The 13,613-nt window shown below is 36.0% G+C and overlaps 2 protein-coding genes across 4 annotated transcripts; both read right to left on the reverse strand.

The window, feature by feature from the left end:
• Positions 1 to 1,746: 1,746 nt before the first annotated feature.
• LOC113325342 lies at positions 1,747 to 2,355 on the reverse strand. The gene has a single exon (XM_026573540.1). It carries the CDS (start codon positions 2,353 to 2,355, stop codon positions 1,747 to 1,749), a length of 609 nt encoding a protein of 202 aa, XP_026429325.1.
• A 6,864-nt stretch (positions 2,356 to 9,219) lies between these two features.
• LOC113320214 ((-)-alpha-terpineol synthase-like) lies at positions 9,220 to 12,028 on the reverse strand. 3 transcript variants are annotated; one of them, XM_026568152.1, is made up of 7 exons: positions 11,742 to 12,028; positions 11,381 to 11,642; positions 10,870 to 11,254; positions 10,542 to 10,760; positions 10,325 to 10,463; positions 9,976 to 10,224; positions 9,220 to 9,872 (listed from the first exon to the last, which is right to left on the reverse strand). In XM_026568152.1, the coding sequence occupies exons 1-7, from the start codon at positions 11,952 to 11,954 to the stop codon at positions 9,552 to 9,554; spliced, it is 1,788 nt and encodes a 595-aa protein (XP_026423937.1). In that variant the 5' UTR covers positions 11,955 to 12,028; the 3' UTR covers positions 9,220 to 9,551. The 3 variants fall into 3 exon arrangements, with proteins under 3 accessions (XP_026423937.1, XP_026423934.1, XP_026423936.1); XM_026568149.1 differs by having other exon boundaries at positions 11,730 to 12,028; XM_026568151.1 differs by having other exon boundaries at positions 11,739 to 12,027.
• Positions 12,029 to 13,613: the final 1,585 nt, after the last annotated feature.

A 13,613-nucleotide genomic window follows, 5' to 3' on the forward strand; every position in this document is an offset into this window, starting at 1 on the left:
CCAACTGCATCTCCAACTCCGGAAATGAGGATAAACAAACCCAATCTCCTATTTGTTGTTTTCATCAATTAAATGACGGTTATAGTATTGGGTTCGGCTCAAAATTGAGTTGCGTTGTTAGCCGAATTGTTCTTCACAAAAGCTTCCTGTAACTGTATATGAACAGTTCGGCATGAAATATTATGAAATTTCAAGCCGAACCTAGTCAAAAATAGATATGCATAGGTGTTCGGCATATTCCATAATCATAATATGTGCCGAACCTAGCACATTTACGAGGTTCTGCTATTGCGATATTCATATTATGTGCCGAACCAATACAAAATTCTTACCCCAATTATTATCAGGAATATAAATGATCAGGTTCGGCTTATATAATACTTATGTAAATAGCCGAACCATGTACTACCAAAAGGTTCGGCGCTTACAATTTTCTCAATATAAGCCGAACCTAACATAATTTTTCTTCCATATCACACAGGATCAGGTTTGGCTCATTATGACATTTATAAACAAGCCGAACTAGTTGGTTCGGCTCATAATAATAACACTTTCAGCTTGCCGAACTGTTCATTAGTTGTCAATATCCAGGTGGGTTCGGCTGATATATTAAGCCGAACATATTCCAGACTCGCCGAACCTTAGTGAAAAACAACAAACTTTTTATGATTTTAAGCTACAAAAATGAGATTAAACATAAGATAGAAGTGTACCTTCCTCATCCATTGAATCAAATACAAGTTTTTTTCTCATTTTCCCCTTCTCCTTCTCCAAAAAAATCTAACTTTTTTTTTACTCAAAAATTTTCATCTACACAAAATTATAACTAAATAATCTTAAAACTAATCACTAATCACTAATCAGAATTATTTTAACTAATCATTTGTATTAACACTAATCCTAAAAGGACAGATTTGCCATTAAAAAAATTGGTTAAGGGGGCTTCTGATTTTGTTATTTCACATCCCTTTTTGTCTTTATTAGGTATGCCTAATAAGATTTTGGTATGCCCAAAATCAGGGTTCCTTTGAAAAGCTAGACACCAGGGAAATAGTGCATTTAGAACTTGGGTATCAGTTATTGTTTGTGACAAAGTCGGGCCCAAATTATATCGGTTTTGAGGTGACTTTTAAAACTTGATTTAGTCGTGGAATTGAACTTGTTTAATTAGACCTTTAGGTCTGAGGTTTATTCTGTATTACATCAGTAGACATTACAATGATAATATTTATAATTTAAGAACAATTGTACGAGACCCATTCAAAAAACAGAAAATAGGTTTATTTGTCCAAATATTTTTAAAACATGGTTCAAATGGACGAGTAAAAATTAGTATGGGTAAAATGGACACCAAAAAAATATCATGGATGAAACTGGATTCCTCCTGACTTAAACTTAAAAAATAGCAAGGATGAAACTGGATGCATCCTGATATAAATTAAAAATAAGAAAAAGTATTTGAAAATGGGTAGGATGAAACTGTTTACATCCTGGCTATTTTTACATTTTTGTCCATTTAAACAGTATCAAAATATAAATGTCCTTTTCACCAAGAAATTGTTGATTTTGGTCTTTTTAACCAATTTTGTGTTCAAAAAAACACTCTCAAAGCTTACCACACTAAAAGCTAAAGTTTTTTTTTTCGAATTCGAAAAGTTTATATTAAAAGGAAAAAAAAAAAGAAGGACAGGCATTGCGTGTTACAGGAGTTACAGAGTTACAAAAAAAGAGAGGAATCAGGGAGAATTACATTTGAATGACGTTCTCCCAGTTATGGAGAACAATGTTACAGTCAACAAATTTAAAGACATCTTCCTCATTAGTCCAAAGCATAAGAGTTTGCTTGACTAGAGAAATAACTTCCTCCACGGTTTTCCTCCTAGCACCAAAAACCACTCCACTCAGTTCATTCAAGAGAATCCAAATAATCACATAATGGATGATCTCCCATAATTTTCTGCACCTCCCAATAAGAGCATTATTATCCCAAACCTCAAATAGTTGAAGAACAGATTCAGGAAGAGGCCATGAAATATGAAACGACTTAATGAAGTAATCCCAGATATCAAAAGAAAAATTGCAATGCAACATCAAGTGGTTTGTAGTTTCCCTGACAACACCACAAAAAACACAAGCTTCACTATCAATTTGAACTCTTCTGTGAGTTAACACATCCCTTGTTGGGAGAGAATTGTGGAATATAGCCCACAGGATGAAACTCACTTTGCTAGGCACTTGAGATTTCCATAAGAATTTCTCAAATCCGCAATCTTCGGCATGTTCCTCTAGCACTGCATAACAAAATTTGCTACTAAAACTGTCCATTAGTTTGAAGTAATCATCTTCATCTACCATCACTGAAACTGTCCCCAAATCTCTTCGTAAAAGATCTCATTCCATCTGTTCGTTAACATTGAGATTGCTTTTAAAAACTCCTTCCCATCTCCCATCATTTATCATCTCAGCAATGGTGGCTTGTTGTCTTCTGCAGGATTTGTATATAACCGGAAAAAGGTCCTTGAGACATCCCTTGTCCACCCATTTATCTTGCCAAAATATATTGCATCTTCCATTTTTAAGAGTAAACGTAACATGATTGTGAATTTCAGGAACCAACTTAACCACATTTCTCCATAAACTCCCTCCTTGAGCTGTAGCATCATCAGCTGGAATCAACAAATCTTCATTCACTTTTGTTTTTTGCTGAACTATCCTTTTCCACAAAGATCCCTTTTGTGTAGCATATCTCCACACCCATTTAACTAGAAGAGCTTTATTTGTAGTTCTTAAATTTTTAACTCCTAAACCGCCCTTCTTCTTTGAAATGGTCACCTTCTTCCAAGAAACCCATGACATCTTCTTTTTTCCTTCAACAACTCCCCAGAGGAAATTCCTCATCGACTTTATCATTTTATTCTCAATACTTGCAGGTAAGTGTTACAAAGATAAATAATAAATAGGTAGACTAGAAAGACAATCCTTAATAAGAATAAGTCTGCCATCTTTGTTGAGAAATATTTTCTTCCATGAAGCAAGTCTGATCTCCATTCTTTCAATCATATAATCCCACACAGAGGTATTTCTGAAATGTGCACCAATTGGCATTCCTAAATACTTTACATGAAGCTTCTCTGTCTTACATCCTAAGATTTTCGCTAGAGAATGAATAGTATCATCTACTCCAACACTAATCATAGTGCTCTTCTCTAAGTTCAATTTCATACCAGTTAAGGTTTCAAAAATAATTTAGATAATGAGAATTCTAGTTACCTCATCCTCATCAGCATCCACAAAGAGAAATGTATCATCTGCAAACTGAAGGTGTGAAATCATCAACCCAGCATCTACTATCTTGAATCCATGAATTTGACCTCTTTCTACAACATCATTCATAAGTTTAGATAGAATCTCAACCACCGATAAGAACAAGTAAGGAGAAAGAGAATCCATCTTTTCTTCAGTTTGAAGTATGGCTTGGAAACTGTAGAAGCACATGTAACAATGATTATAGGGTTGTGGTCTGAAATTGTTCTTGTCATTGCGATTTGGAGAATATTAGGAAATGCTTCATCAAAATATACACTAAACAAAAACCTACCCAGCCTACACAAGAGATGATCAGTCTGATTATTGAACCAAGTACTATAAGATCCACCAATCAATGGTTGGTCCACAAGTTCCTGATGAAGGATGAAACTATTAAGAAAAGCAGTATTTCTGTTATCACCAGCACCAGCAAAGCAAATTGGCCCTGTCTACCAATGTCTGATTTCCTCCATATCTTCCCAAAAACTTGCCCTTGGATCATACTCGCATGGACTGCAAGCATTATTTATAGCCCATTTGAAACCATTAACCCTAAGAGTAAGAACAGTTGTGATGTTATTAAAACCCAATCTTTCGTCCATCTTTTCGAACTTCCCAGCATCCTAGATGGTCAGCAAACCACCACTAGGCAAAATCATCATTATACCACAAATGTTTAACAAACCATCTACTAATCTTCATCATCTTCGTTTCTTAAACAAGACAAATATAACATTTCTGAGAATCTATTAGATTTTTCAAAGAAGTTATTTTTTCAAAATCATTGAGCCCTCTCACGTTCCATCAAAGAATCTTAAAGTAATGGCAACTGCAAGATGAAACTTAGCTTATATAAAGACAACTCTCTTTATTGATGTTTAGAAAATCTCTCAAAACTAAACACAAGCTCCAACCTTGCTCATATGATCAACCACAACTTTGGTGATCATATATATATAGAACTATGAATTCTTTTTCCTAGTCATATTATCTTATTACATGTCTTTCCTTTTCTTAGAACTAGATGACTTCTAATTCCCTTAGGATTACATCAATTTCCTAATCTTGTCCTAACCAACTTGTTAGTGACTTCTATGTTGAAGTTTGACCAACATTCTTCCCGTTAAGCTTCAACCTTACCCGTGACATATCTTGTACTCCAATCAATTGTCTCATTTCTTCAAACTTGATCTGAGCTAATGCCTTTGTCAATATATCTGCTTTCTGCTCAGTTCCAGGTATGTGTTCAACGTTTATGATCTCCTTTTCGATACATTCTCGTATGAAATGATACCTTTTGTGAATGTGTTTCGTCTTCCCATGAAACACTGGATTTTTAGTGGGTGCAATTGCAGACTTATTATCAATCTTGATGAGAACTTTTCCAGGTTCTCTTCCTTTGATTTCACCCAACAGTTCTTGAAGCCATATTGATTTTTTAGCTGCTTCTGTTGCGGCCATAAACTCAGCTTCACAGGATGAGAGGGCTACAATGTCTTGCTTCTGTGAACACCATGTAATAGGTGCTTCACCTAGATAAAATATATGACCAGTTGTACCTTTTCCATCATCTTGGTCAATATTATGACTGTTGTCACTATACCCAACAATTCCTTTTCATCCTCTTCGACCATACTTCAATCCACAGCTGATTGTTCCTCTTAGATATCTCAATATCTGCTTTATTACATCACCATGAGACTTGCGTGGACTTTGCATATAACGGCTTGCTACTCCCACAGAGAAAGCCAAGTCTGGTCTTGTGTGTAACAAGTATCTAAGGCATCCAACATTTCTTCTATAACTCGTTGGATCAATCTCAGCTTCTTCTTGTACCTTTGAAACTTTAAGTCCAAACTCCATTGGTATCTTAGTTGGATTACAAGCTTCAAGTCCTGCTTATTTCAGAATTCTCCTTGCATAAGCTTCTTGTTTAATCTGAATCCCATCTACTCCTTGATGGACTTCTATGCCAAGGTAATAAGTGAGTTTTCCGAGGTCTGACATCTCATACTTTGATGACATTTCTCTCTTGAACTCATTGATCACCTTAAGGGAGTTGCCAGTCAAAAATAGATCATCTACATAGAATACAATCACAAGAAGCGTTCCCTTTTCTTCTCTACATGCTTGTGTCCATTTAATCAAGACCTTTGCTTCCTGAAAATTCCTTGGTTCATCATTAACAGAAAGTAGCATAATCTCACATTCTTTTGCAGCTTGAAGAACATAATCCTCCAGATAATGTGGCTTTTGTATCTGTCTTGTTGATTTTCGCAGTGGAATGTGTTGAGTTATTTCATCGATCTCTTCTTCTTCTTCTTCTTCGTTATTCTCAGTGTTTTCATTATTCTCTTCTTCTTCTTGATTAACATCATTGTTTCCATTGGTATTGATGATTATGGGTCCTTCGCCTTCATCAACTACTTGACCCCATCTCATGTGAAATATTCCTGGATCCCTACTTGGTCCATCATTAGTTTCTTTCCAGTTCCAGTTTTCTTTTTCATCGAATACTACATCTCGACTCACTATCACTCTTTTCATTGTTGGATTGAATAATCTGTAAGCTTTGGATCCAGGATGAATTCCTAGATTCACAAGAGTCTGAGATTGATCATCCAGTTTCTTAAGAGTTGCAGAATCAACTTTTGCGTATGCTTTGCAACCAAACACTCTTAAATGATCTATGTTTGGTTTTCTCTTTCGCAAACTTTCATATGGAGTCATGTCTTTCAGAGCTTTCGTAGGTGTCCTGTTTATTAGGTATGTGGAGTGTCGTAAAGCTTCTCCCCATAGATAATTAGGTGCTTGCATAGCCTTTAAATAACTTCTTGTCATCTCCATTAGAGTCTTGTTTCTCCTCTCCACCACTCCGTTTTGTTGTGTTGTATATGGTGCTGTGAGTTTCCTTTTGATTCCATTTGACTCACACAACTTGTTGAACTCTAAGGAAGTGAACTCTCCTCCTCTATCAATTCTAAGCATTTTGACCTCCTCTTTTAACTCCTTTTCTATCAGATTTCTGAAAGCTTTGAATTTGTCAAATGCTTCACTCTTTTCTTTCATAAGAATATACCACATATATCTTGAGAAGTCATCTATAATAACAAATATGTATTTGTTATTTGCAAGGGTTTGTGGTGTAATAGGACCACATAAATCAGCATGAAGAAGCTCTAATGGCTTTGAGGCTCTGAATGTTGTTGCTTTTGGGAAACCTTGACGAGTTTGTTTCCCAACTAAACATGATTCAAAGATTTTTGCGTCATCATTTATCTGTGGTAGTCCTCGAACCATCTTGTTCTGAGACATTTCCTTTAAAGTTCTAAAGCTTATGTGTCCTAACCTTGTGTGCCACTTCCATGTTTGATCTTCCAGTCTCATATTCAGACACAATGTCCTTCCAATCATGAGACTTATCTTGTAGAGTCTATGAGCGTGAGACTCTAACTAAAAGTCTTCCACTTGGGTCATGAACTGTTAGATAATCTTGTCGCATTCTAAAATCACATCCAACTTCTGTAGCTTGTCCTAAACTTAGAATGTTTCTTTGTAAGTTTGGGATGAAGTAGATGTTTGTGACAAGCTTCTGTTCTCCGGTCTTGCTCTGAAATAGAATTGATCCTTTCCCTTCAATTTCTACAGAATATCCGACCCCAAACTTCACTTGTCCTTTGATTTTCTCATTCAGTTCACAAAAGTAGTGTCTCTTACCAGTCATGTGATTGCTGGCTCCATTATCTAAATACCAGATTCCTTCTTCTCCATCCTTTGATTCGTATTTCTTTGGTATTAGTTTCCCTTCGTTTAAGCATACAACTTCGTGCATGAAAAGAGATGTATCTGCTTCCCTTGTTTCATTCTTGTTTGCTTCTTCCATATTTTGTATTCTTTCAGGGCATACAGAGGAGAAGTGTCCTGATTTATCACATCTGTAACAAATAATGTTTGATCTATCCTTCTTTTCTTTCCCTTGGTTTTGATCATTCTGACTTGTTGTTCTATCTTGTGAGTTAAACCTTCCTCCCCTTCCTTGGCCTCTGTTTACTCTACCACCTCTTCCACGAACTCTTCCTCTTGTCGCAGAGTTTTGTTGGTCAGAGTTTGTGTACAAGAGTTTTCCTTGAGTTTCTCCATTATTTTCTTCATCAAGGATTCTCTCTTCATATGCTTTCAATCTTCCAATTATATCTTCATAGCTAGTCTTCTTTAAATCTAAGACTTGTTCGAGAGAAGCTATAATATGAATATACTTGGATCTTGGTAAACTATTGAGAAACTTCTTTACCAGTTTATCTTCATCAATGGATTGTCCAAGTGACGCAGCTTTTGAGGCTATCTCTGATAGCTTTCCTGCTAAGCTATCAATAGTATCAGTGTCTTTCATCTTCACTCTTTCAAATTCAGACATTAAGGTTTGCAGACGGGCATCTTTAACTCGATCAGCTCCGAGATTACGTGCCTTTATTGCATCCCAAATTTTCTTTGAAGTTTCCTGTGCACCAACTTGTAGAACTAGACATTCTGGTATTGCTTGAAAGAGTAATCCAATGGCAACATTGTTTTTGTCTGGGTCCAATGTACTAGGATCAATTGTTTCCCAAACTTTGTAGATTTTCATCAGTACCTTCATTCTCATGACCCATACTATGTAGTTTGTGGCGTTGAGGATTGGAACTTGTATTGATGGTGGCGTGAACTGTTTTGCACCCACAATGGTGGTTTCGTTTTCCATGGCTCAGAAACAAGCTCTGATACCAATTAATGGCAACTGCAAGATGAAACTTAGCTTATATAAAGACAACTCTCTTTATTGATGTTTTGAAAATCTCTCAAAACTAAACAGAAGCTCTAATCTTGCTCATATGATCAACCACAACTTTGGTGATCATATATATATAGAACTATGAATTCCTTTTCCTAGTCCTATTACCTTATTAGATGTCTTTCCTTTTCTTAGAACAAGATGACTTCTAATTCCCTTAGGATTACATCAATTTCCTAATCTTGTCCTAACCAACTTGTTAGTGACTTCTATGTTGAAGTTTAACCAACATAAAGTCCATTAGAAACTTCTACCTCCCTGCTTTCGTTAGTTCTTCAACAACGTTCTCAGAATGAATATGCTCAAATGCATGCCGACAGAAAAGCTAAGGTTGCATAGGATGAGGCCAGCTACCTAGGGACTACCAGGCAGTCCCAATATTGTGCGTGTAGTTGGTTACGAGAGAGTTTTTACCTTTTCTATAAGTCCATTTAACAATTTTTATCTAATAATTAAACCATTTTTATGTTGCAGTATTCCCAAAATTTTGGAACAAAGCTAATTATTCGTTTAAATTATATAGAATGAGTCGTTTAGAATTTGGGAGTCAGTTTATTTTATACCACCAAATAGTCTCGCTTTTTCGAGAGCTTTAGAGACTGCATCGATCGTTCAGTTTAACTAATTTAGGCTCTTGTGTTGAAGAGCAAGGGTATGAAATGAGGGTTCTCATTCAGTACGAAGGAAAAAAAAGAAAAAAAGAAGCTAATTAGATGCTACTATGATTTAAAAGTACTCACTTATTCACACACTCTTTCGATTTAGGAGGCCGAAGATCAGTAGTTTGGGAAAAAAATGTCTCGAGTGGCTGAAACCGTGCCTCCCAAGTGCTTCTTTTAGTTTTTTATTCAATTTTTAAAACTCTTTTTTTTTCAGTTTTTAATTAATTGAAAACTCTTGTATGATAAAGTAATAATAAAGCCTAGGCTAATGTTCAGCCACCTAGGTAAATCTTTCTCTTAGTGTGTAGTAAAGTCCCTCCCATGATCCAAATTCATTCTTTCACCTTGTCTCTCGTTTAATATGGTAACGGACAAGGACTTTTTACTCTAATTCCCCTTGCTCCATGGGCTTGGTTCCGGCGATTTTCAAACTCAAATTATAGATATATAATCATTCAATAATTTTATCACCATACTATAGTGACGTTGGTACAACCGGATAATAATCCAGAAAACAAAGTAGTGGGGTGGCAAGAAAAAAAGAAAGAAAAAAAAGGAGGGGTGGCAAGCACCTGACCTCCGGAAAAGAAAGAGAGATATTACGAGCAGTGAATGCTTACAAAGTAGTGGCCTTGATCTCAATGGCCTTATCGTCAACCATCTGCATGCAGAATTTTTCCAACAGTCCATGTTCCTTCGTATGTCTGGGTTTATAGCACACGCAAAAGAAAACAGCCTAAGCTTGCACATAGGAATTAAGACGAGTCTTTATTGGTATGACCGTCAATGTGAATTGGGTTCACAATCATAGACAAAACATGCTCTATGCTCTTTGAATGTTCTGCTCCAATTCCGTCTCCATATTGATACATTAACAAAGTTGTTCTTGCAAAATTTAGAACTATGTTAACGAATGAACGATCAAACGGAGATGAAACATACAGGTAGCGGTTCATCCCTTTAAACGTTTCATGAATTAAGCTTTTTACGTGTTCACGAGCATCCTCTTCGGAGACGTTTGTTTCTTGCATATAACAGTATATGGATGATGCCACTTCACCTCTTTTTATCTCTGCCTATATTCAGGATTAAAAAAAGGCATATGTCTAGTAAGTTACTTAAGAATTGTGAAAACACTAATTTTTTATTTTATTTTTGTCAAATTATTAAATGACATACCGAAGATGTTGCGAGATCATTTGAAAGTCGACACAGCAAGCATGAATAATATATTAGAGGATGATTGTTTTCGAAGGCTTGTAATACATCATCACTAATATTTCGATTCGTCGTGAAATATGCAGCCATTAGAAAGACATATCCAACAGATGACACCGAGCCATTATGTTGATATTCCACCGAAGTTGGGACGTACCCATTATGACACCATTTTGCTTCTGTCAACATTGCCTTCACTGAATTGGCTAACTAAATAAACGAACAACAACGCTAATTATTGACAAATTCTCTTAAAGAGTTTAAACGATGGAAAAAAAAAGGGAACAAAAACAACAATATACACATATACCGAATTGGTTAAGTGCGGTAAGATGTCAAATTGTTTTTCACTGAGTATCTCGAAAGCCATTTCATTGACGGTGTTAAAGAGGGCTAAGAAACATCTCTTCATGTAATATGGCAGGTTCTCCACGGCTTTGGAATCCCACCTTCAAATGAAAATTTGTAAATTAACGCCATATGAGTTTCAGCTGAGGTAGTTGAAATTTAAGTATATAGGATTATACCTATCAATAGCACAGGTAAATAAATCTAGTTCTTCTAAAGATCCATAAGAATCATAGATGTCATCGATTACTAGAGCAAAGCTCATAATTTTAGTGACCCATTCTCTACAACGTCCATATCGTGGCTCCCAACAAGCCCCAATATTTGATAGGAAGCACTCAACCAATCGGTCTCTTGCAAAATACAATTCCTTCGCAATCCCCATATCGTTCCACCATCTGAACCAAGAATGAGATAATAGCACAATTACTACAGTAAGACATCATTGCAATTAATGAACCGCAGTCCGCATATGCCCTTAAATGTACGTATAAAATAGACACGCACCTTGATACATGCATGAGTTCCATCTTGTGTTGAGCCTGAACCATGTTGTAATTTACTTTAGCCAATTCAAGAAGACGAGGATTCATATCCTTTTGAGACTCATATGTTTCAATGTAAAACCTAGTTTCTGATCTTTGAACCCTCCAGTGAAATGGTGTCTCTAAAGACCGATCAACTTGTTTAGCTAGGTTAACGTTAATGTTTTTATTTTTGTTACTACCATTTTCTAATAGATATTTTCTTGTGAAGAGTATGGCTTCACTTAAGATGATTTCCCCTTCAGAAAGCAGATGTGCCGCTTCAAATAAATTCAACATTCCCTTTATATCGTGAATAATAGTTTCCTTGAACCCACCTTCCCCGTGTCTGAATTCACTAAAAATATCTGCCACTCGAAAAATAAACTTGTTATTATCTAAAATAAAAGAGAAAGCAAACCCAAAATAATTAAAAAAAACCACGAAACTGTCGGGGGGAAAATGCCCCCACCTCATGGACTTAGGGGCTCTACCTTGAGATTCATGAAAACCATGCTGCCTAAGAAGCCTAAATACGAGAGAAGTTGCATATAAATTATCTTTCATCTTATGTGCATCGTCATGGTACATGCTCTCTAGGATTTTGAGAATATCTTCCTCTATAAGGTAACTCATTCCAAGTCTTTGAATTGCCTCGATCAACTCAAGCTTCGCCAGTGGTTTTACTTCATTCTTAAGCAAACCCTTCACTTGTTGTTTTATGTTCTTCACCAGAAATTCCGTATCTGTTTTGTGCTGCACATAAAAAAGTAGTAGTAGTTAGTATAGTCTTAGAAGATGAACAAGTTGATATAATGAACTACTCGAGTGGAAAATTAATACAATGACCACCACGTAATTAGTCTTTGGTACTGATTCAACAAAATGCTTATCCCAAATGGCAGGTTGGTACTGAAAGTGCACGGAGTCTTCTGATTGTGCAAGGCGTTTGGTGCTAAAACGCAACCGGCTCGAGAATGGGGTGGAGGTGAAAGGAGACCGTAACGAAGATGAGGAAGAAGTAGTTAGTAGTGGATAGTGAATAATTTGAGACATTGCAGAGATCATGTTATTAGTTGGTGCCAGTGTTCAATGCAAATCTCTCAACTTTTTCTTTTCTATCAATCTTATTAATGGGATGGTCCGGATGGACATATATATACTAACCGAGTCGTTTTTACTTTTTACATGTGGACTCCACATGCATTTTTATTTCAACTTGTCCAAGGAAATTTTCACGAAAGAACCACAAGTGTTTTCGGGGAAACATGCAGCATGGAAGTGACATACGTATAACTTATTGTCAAGAATTTTCACCTTGTCCAAAGATATTTCATGATAGAACCTCAGCATGGCGCATGGAAGTGACGTACGTATAACTTATTGTCCAGAATTTTCTTGATATCATGAACGTCAGCATGATGCATGGAAGTGACGTACATATAACTTATTGTCAAGAATTTTCTTGATGTTTCCGAGTTTCGAAGCCAAGTCACTAATATCATCGTCCAATAACTTTACCATTGTATTACAGTGACACCGGTAATTTTTTCATGGTGGTTGTCCACACAGTTTAAATGCTTGCCAAGAATTTTCTCATTTTGGTTGTCCACACAATTTAAACGCAATTTTGAAGAAGACATAACTCCCATATAATTAATTGCTAACATACGGTACATTATTGAATCCAGACAAACGAATTAATGAGAATGTCAATTCAAGTGAATGTCACTTAGGTTTTTCATGTTTGGTCATATACCATACATACGTAGGCAGTTGCATTTCTTATGGTGTACAATTCCTCGTTCGGTATATATGTTTCCTGGATTTGGATGACCACCTTGTTAGTGTTTGGTCTTCATCACACCATGTTCAATTCAATTGGTCATAATCAGTTATCAGTCATTTTATGAGTGAGTTTCCTTTATTTCGGCCGGTTTGAATTCTTATAACGCGTGATGGAAACTTAATTGTGATTTAGCATGAGCTGTTAACAGCGGCCAATCGGCAGCACATGCTAAAATTTGATTTTTTTTTTCCACAACAATCGGTTTCATTCTTTACTTTGTTCAAACCTGTTATAGTAAAATTTGAATTCCATGATCATTTTGAATAGTATGTCTTATCATTCAGTTTTCTTGGTTTTTCTGTTAGAGGGTAAAGATGGTGGAGGAAATTAAACATGAACTAAACGATATACATACTAGTTTTCAGTGCTGGAGGAAAATAAAAATGGAACTAAATTTGTAAGTGTTGCTACAGATGTTTTTAAATGAACTAAGGTAAGAAGGTTCATAATGATCGAATGATGTGGAGTTTATCCTGCAAGGAGACAACTGATAGGATCACTCTTTCAGTTAAACGATGTTTACAATGTGAGAGCAGTAAAAAAGCGAAACAAATTACTCTTTCTTTGTAACTTTAGATTTCTTAACAATTTCTTCTTCATCCTCTTTCCAATCACTGACGTAGTACATATCAATATCAAGACCAATTTGCAATTCGTAATCGATATCCCAATGGAACCTACTGCATCCATCTCTTTCTAGACTTATTAGAATATTATACAGCAGTAACAGCACCTTCACCGACACCTCGAGTTCCGCAAGCTCCCTTGATGGAGTCTAGATCTGGTATATTTCCTGACACGATAATCCTAATTCAAGCATCAAAATAAAGAAAAGAAAACGGTCATTTTTCGCAAGACCAATTAAATAGTCATGGACT

The sequence above is a fragment of the Papaver somniferum genome, chromosome 11 (assembly GCF_003573695.1).
Source record: "Papaver somniferum cultivar HN1 chromosome 11, ASM357369v1, whole genome shotgun sequence".
Taxonomy (NCBI): domain Eukaryota; kingdom Viridiplantae; phylum Streptophyta; class Magnoliopsida; order Ranunculales; family Papaveraceae; genus Papaver; species Papaver somniferum.

What these genes read in the sequence shown, in the direction of transcription:
- LOC113320214 (XM_026568149.1), bottom strand. Translation starts at nt 11,954, where the DNA reads ATGATCTCTGCAATGTCTCAAATTATTCACTATCCACTACTAACTACT. An exon ending in TGGTTTTCATGAATCTCAAG is followed by an intron (nt 11,255 to 11,380) that starts GTAGAGCCCCTA and finishes TTCGAGTGGCAG; the next exon opens with ATATTTTTAGTGAATTCAGA. An exon ending in GAACTCATGCATGTATCAAG is followed by an intron (nt 10,761 to 10,869) that starts GTGCGTGTCTAT and finishes TTCTTGGTTCAG; the next exon opens with ATGGTGGAACGATATGGGGA.
- LOC113325342 (XM_026573540.1), bottom strand. Translation starts at nt 2,355, where the DNA reads ATGGTAGATGAAGATGATTACTTCAAACTAATGGACAGTTTTAGTAGC.